We start from the raw sequence: 5,962 nt of genomic DNA, 5'->3' as shown, positions 1-5,962 counted from the left end.
GCCCTACCGCCGTGCAGCGCCGCGACGTCCGCACAGCGCCCCCTATGGGCGGAGCGCCGACTTCCGCACAGCAGCTCCTCCGGCGGACGAACCTTAACCTGGGCGGCTGCGGTCCTGCAGGGGCCCCGGACCGCCCACGGCCACAGGTATGGGTGGGGAGGGGAGAGGGGGATGGGGAGGAGGCAGGGATAAGGGGAGGGGCAAAGGAAACATTAAGGAAGGCGGGAGGGAAGGGAAGGAGAAAAAGGAGTGGAGACGGGGAGGGCAGCGACTTTATGGCCGTTTGTGGCACTGTGGGCGGCGCCCGTCCGTTTGACGCCATTTTCGGCCGTTTCGGCAGAGCGAGGAAGACAACTCTGCGTCCCCAAAGACCGCCGGCAGGGATCCTCACTGCACGCGATGCATGCGCCAGGGGGAGGAATTTTACGTCAAGGAATTCCCGGAAAAGCAATGAATATGTAGATGAACTGCAGGACTGTATTGAACACGCGTGAGCTTGGCTTACAAACACGCTTCTGCTTTGCGGTACGCAGGGCAGGCAGAAGGAACCTCCCTCGCCTCCGGGGGGATGCGCTGTGCTGAAATAACCGCACCTGCGCCTATAACTACTTTGTGCTGCTGGAGTCCGGTTCCGCAAGTCAGCACCGCTCAGCCCGCGGCCGCCAGGAGCCCCGCACTGCAGGCCGGGCCGCGGCCACCGCAACGTGGGGGCCTTGTGGATCCATTCTGAGAGGTTTGGGGGCCGTTCCGATGCCTTTTGAGCCATTCCAGGGCCATTTGTGTCCGTTTGGAACCGTTGCGCATCAGTTTGGGTCACTTTGAGGCAGTTTTGGTCTATTAGGTCTGATCTGGGGGCACTGTGGGGTTGTTTGCATCTGTTTTGAGTCCATTCGGTGCCACTTGTGTGCATTTGGGGCAGCGTGTCCCCACTTCTGGGCTGTCTGTGTCCATTTGGGGCCATTTGTGGCTCATTTGGTGCAGCTGAAGTCCGTGTGGATCTTTCAGCTTTGCATGCTGACAAGGCATTCCTTTGCTTTTAAGCCCTTCTAATACTTAAAGTCCCACTCAGCGTCTCCTCTCTCCCTCCCGCCCGCTCTCCCAGCTCCCAGAACAGGACAGGCAGATCTCAGCTCCACCATCCAACACGATGGCAGCAGCAGAGCAACAATCAGATATGCCGCAGCGGGAAGCAATGCTGCATTTCTCAGCAGAAGAAAACCAACGATCAGAAAGGGGTCAGAGAACAGAATCTGTGATTCTCTGCTGGAACGCAGCTGGAAAGGGCTGAATGGGGGAACAGAGCCCGATCCCATCTGTTCTCTGCCCCACCAGGCTGCAAATGGAACGTGGGCAGAAGGAAAACCGCCCTTTTGCTCTTTGTGAGCGGAGTGCTGGTGGGCGTCATCGCAGCGCTGGTGTTTGGGAGAGGTGAGTGCCACCCAGCATCCCACTGTGGCTGTAGGATGGGGGACGATGGGGTTTTGCAGCGCCCTGAGCTGCTCCCCAAGCACAGCCCCCATCCCACGTCCTGGGGCGCCCACCTGGTGCCCCAAACCACCTTCTGCTCCACCTTCCCCACCTCTGCAACCGCTGCGAGGCCGTCGCCCCACGGCCGTGCATCCCAAGCCCACGTCTGCTGGAGATCATTCAGAACAAAAATACAATTCACAGAATCAGAACCACAGAATGGACCAGGTTGGAAGGGACCTCAAGGATCATCCATCTCCAACCCCCACCAACGCAGGGCCACCAACCCCCCCATCTCACAGCAGCCCAGGCTGCCCAGGGCCCCATCCAACCTGGCCTTGAGCACCTCCAGGGATGGACGGGGCATTCCCAGCCTCACTGGGCAGCTGTTCTAGCACCTCACGCTCTTTCTGTGAAGAACTTCCCCCTGACATCCAACCTCAGTCTTCCCTCCTTCAACTTAAAGCCATTTCCCCTTGTCCTGACATTATCTACCCTTTTAAAGAGTTGAGTCCCCTCCTGTTTATAGGCTTCCTCTAGGTCCTAGAATGCTGCAGTGAGCTCAGCTCATCCCCACCTAGAGGTTTAGGGGTGCAGGTCTCAAGGACGTGAGAAATATTAGGATCCTGGCTGCCAGTGAAGACCGAGGCAAAGAACTCAGTCTTCTCCTCATCCATTGAAGCCAGTTCTGCTTTTACATTTACCAAAGCAGGTACACTCGTTTTGACCTCTCTCTTCTGGCCAATGTAGCTGTAGAATGTCTTCATATTGTTTTTCACATCCCTCACCAAGTTCAGTCCTGCCTGTGCCTTGACTTTCCTGATCACACGTCTGCAAGTCCCTGTATTCTTCCCAGGTGTCATGCTCTTGTTTCCAGAGCTTGTGTGCACCTTTCTTTGCCTCAGCTGCCCAGCAGGTCCTTGCTGAGCCATGCTGTTTTCCTACCTCCTCTGCCTGCTTTCTTGTTCATAGGGACGGAGAGCTCTTGTGCTCTCAGGAAGGCATCCTCGAGAAGCAGCCAGCTCTCCTCAACATCTTTGTCTTTAAGGACAGCATCCCAGGGGATCTTGGCCAGCAATTCCTTGAAGAGCTTAAAGTTTACTCTGCCAAAGTTCAGGATTCTTACCCCACTCTTTGCCAGGCCCACATTCCTTGAGATCACCAACTTGACCAGGGTGGTCACTGCAGCCCAGACTGCCCCCAGCCTTAACACCATTACTGATTCCCTCCGTATTGGTGAGCAGCAGGTCCAGCAACGCTTCACCTCTGGTCGGTCTGTCCAATACCTGGACCAGAAAGTTATCATCAGTGGATTCCAGGAGCCTCCTGGACCTCTTGCAGCTTGCTGTGTGATTTTTCCAACACATATCAGGATGGTTGAAGCCCCCACCAGGACGAGAGCTGTGAGCACAACGCCTCCTGCAGCTGAAGCAAGAAGGCTTCAACAATCTCCCCTCGATCAGGCTGCCTGTAGTACAGCCCTATCACCAGTTGGCCTTTCTTAGTCCTATCTCTGATTCTAACCCACAGTCTCTAAACGTGTTCCTGACTGGTTCTCAGAAGGAGCTCCTCACGGTCTATCTGCTTTTTGACACAGAAGGCAAAACCCCCAGGCTTCCTCCCTTGCCTATCCATTCTGAAGGGCCAATACCCCTCAGCGGCGGTATTCCAGTTATGGGAGTCATCCCACCATGTTTCTGTGATGGCAACTAGGACATAACTTTCCAAGTGCATTACAGTTTAATCACAATTTAATCACAATTATTTCAGCTCTTTGCCTCTCATTTGCCCAACTCTCTCCCTCTCAGTGCTCCAGCACTGTGAGTTGTGCTCACCTCGCACAGGCTTCTCCCACGTCTGCCCCAACGCCTGGCTCGGTTTCCAAGGGAAATGCTTTTATTTCTCGGACAACGAGAGTGACTGGAACAGCAGCAGGGAGCAGTGCCAGCGCCTCGGAGCTTCCCTGGCCACCGTGGACACGGAGGAGGAGAGGGTGAGAGCGGGGCGTGAGCCGCAGTGCCAACACGGGGGTGGGAAACCCACCCTTGTGGGGCCGCACCGACTGCTGCCGGTGCCCCCAATTGGCCCCATGCCAAAGGCACGAGGAGATGCCTTGCAGTGAGGTGGGAGCTGAGATGTGGGCCTGAGGGGGGAAAGAGCTCCAGCTGCTCCAATCACACCTGGTTTGTTCAAAGGTTTTCATGCTGCGGTACCTGGGCCCGGCAAACTGTTGGATTGGGCTGCACAGGGCAGAAGGGGACGAGCACTGGACATGGGCCAACGGCAGCACCTTCACCAACTGGTCAGTGCGTGCGTCCGTCTGTCTGTCTGGGATCTCCGACAGGGTCTGTTTGGGATGGGCTGGGATTGGGTTTCCCATTCTGCTCCCTCTGTGCTCAGGTTCCAGCTGCGAGGCGGAGGCCGATGTGCGTACCTGAATGGGGACAGGATCAGCTCAGCCCTCTGCCACACTGAGAAGCTGTGGGTGTGCAGCAGAGCCGACAGCTTCGTCCTCTGGAAGCAGAAGGCGTTCCCAGATTAACCAATCCTATCAGCTTTAAAGTCATTGCAAGGCTGCTGGCCACAGCAAAGCCATCAGAAAATCCTTCCATCTGCCTTTTTCCATCACTCCTGCGCTTAACTCTGCGTGTAACAATGCAGCTGTTGCTGCTCATCTCTTGGGACAGTGATGTAATTCCCTGTTCCTTAAGAACTGTCAGTTGGTAGAAACTGGTTGGGTTAGAAGTGGCCTTAAAGATCTCACCATGCTGAGATGGATGCGTCGGAAGGGTCGGGATCTCTCCTCCTAATGCCCTTCTGTATGACGTGGGAGCAGTGCAGTGTGAGCACAGCGCTGAGCAGTGTTCCATCCCGTGGTGCTGACCCGCTGTTGGCTGGATCTGAGGATGGAGGTATTTCCCTCCTTTTGGGTTTCTCTGTTTCTCTCCGTGCCACCACCGTGGCACACAGCGGTGTGTAAGATACTCTGTTAACATCAGTGTCTCAAAGCTTGCTGGGGACACAGATGGACTTGTCCGAGTCCAGGCAAGTCCTGGGCAAAGGTTGTGAAATCCTTTCACAAAGTCTGGAGAACTTTGATGGACAAGGCCAGGGGCAAGGAGAGGAAGATAAGCTGCAGCTAAATAGATGTGAAGAGGTCTTTTGTGTGGACTTATCTCAGGATGATGGCCATCTCGGGGGATACTCACATGACTCTTGCTCAAGCGCCCAGGGATGTCACGTAGGCAGGAGGAAAAGGAGGATAAAAGGAGAAACTGAAAACCATGAGGGTAGGTGTCTGCCATCAGATCCCTCACCACGGAATTCCTGCGTGCTGGCGGACTCCCCTGGGCCTGCTGAGCCCTGCTGCTTCCTCCTGGATCGGCTCCGCGACTTCCTTCTGCCGCCTGCTTGCTGCCCAAGGCCGGCCACGCTGCTTCTCTCTCCCCACTCTGCTGCTTCTACCTCGGACCATCGAAACGTCGCGCAACGGGATCGCTGCTGGATCCTGGTGGTGACCATCCCCGCTTTACGCAATTCTTGCTTCTTTCCTCTCTTTTCTATCGCCCTCCTTCCCTTCCCCGTCTCTGATTAGGATTATAATAAAGTGGTCGGACCAACATTTGAACCGTTGTTTCTTAATCTCACGCCGGGTATATAATATTAAAAGAACCTCGTCTCCGTCCTATAAGTCGGAGTGAGACACGGTGCCATCGCTCCGAGCTGCTGTCTGACTTTGGCTCTGGCACGTATCGCTCCCGGCGCTGTTTGACTGTAGCTGTGGCTGTTGGCTTTACACCATTACAGCTTTTGTCGAACCACAACCTTGTGTCGTTCTGATCAGTTCTGTGTGGGTGCAGCAGAGGACGCACTGAATCCCGCTGTGCCTGTGGGGCTGCAGGGGTTGAAGAGCGGTGAGGAGGAGCCCAGGGGGCAGCGCTGTCAGCACCGGCGCCTGGAGACGGAGCTGCAGGGAGCTGAGTGCGAGAGGGATGGAGGTGGGAGGGAAGGGATCGACACGACACCATTCGCTGCTACCGCCACTTCTAAATCGTACGTGAAAATATTTCCGAGGATGTCACGTCCTGGTCCTCGTGGGGCAGCACCGCTGCCTCCCGGCCCCAGCACGGCTGCAGCTACGGGGTGGCAACTTTCTGTCATTTCGGGACCGCTGTAAGGACGAGGCCCTGAGGCTTCTGGTGGCTGCACCCATTCGGGGTGACTTATGGGTTCCCGCGCCGGTTCCCGGCCCCAGCGCCTGCAGCTGAACGCGGAAAAGAGAAGCGGCCCCAGGGCTGCGGCCACCGCAACGCGGGGCGGGGCGTCGCTGAGGCGCTCGGAGGCGCGGTGCGAAGCGCTGCGTAACACAGCGCGCGGCTGCTGAGCCGCACTGAGCTTCGTCCTCTGGAGGAACGGGACAAATCCGCAGTGACGGATCCCAGCCCCGCCAGCTCGTGCCAAGGCTGCCGGGCACCCGTCGTGTCGCCCGGCGGCA

General features: G+C 56.7%; 1 protein-coding gene across 5 annotated transcripts; it reads left to right on the top strand.

Annotated features, from left to right (window-relative positions):
* The first annotated feature begins 6 nt into the window (after positions 1-6).
* On the top strand, positions 7-4,558 carry LOC100547397 (C-type lectin domain family 2 member B-like). 5 transcript variants are annotated; one of them, XM_010724967.3, is made up of 7 exons: positions 54-146; positions 341-525; positions 1,103-1,235; positions 1,333-1,428; positions 3,276-3,460; positions 3,663-3,769; positions 3,868-4,558. In XM_010724967.3, the coding sequence occupies exons 2-7, from the start codon at positions 463-465 to the stop codon at positions 4,007-4,009; spliced, it is 726 nt and encodes a 241-aa protein (XP_010723269.1). In that variant the 5' UTR covers positions 54-146; positions 341-462; the 3' UTR covers positions 4,010-4,558. The 5 variants fall into 5 exon arrangements, with proteins under 5 accessions (XP_010716784.1, XP_010723269.1, XP_010705279.1 ...); XM_010706977.3 differs by having other exon boundaries at positions 341-490; positions 3,868-4,557; XM_010706402.3 differs by having other exon boundaries at positions 341-733; positions 3,868-4,557.
* The last annotated feature ends 1,404 nt before the right edge of the window (positions 4,559-5,962 follow it).

This window comes from Meleagris gallopavo, chromosome 1 (assembly GCF_000146605.3).
Source record: "Meleagris gallopavo isolate NT-WF06-2002-E0010 breed Aviagen turkey brand Nicholas breeding stock chromosome 1, Turkey_5.1, whole genome shotgun sequence".
Classification (NCBI taxonomy): domain Eukaryota; kingdom Metazoa; phylum Chordata; class Aves; order Galliformes; family Phasianidae; genus Meleagris; species Meleagris gallopavo.
This window is presented reverse-complemented; position numbering and strand designations above follow the sequence as displayed.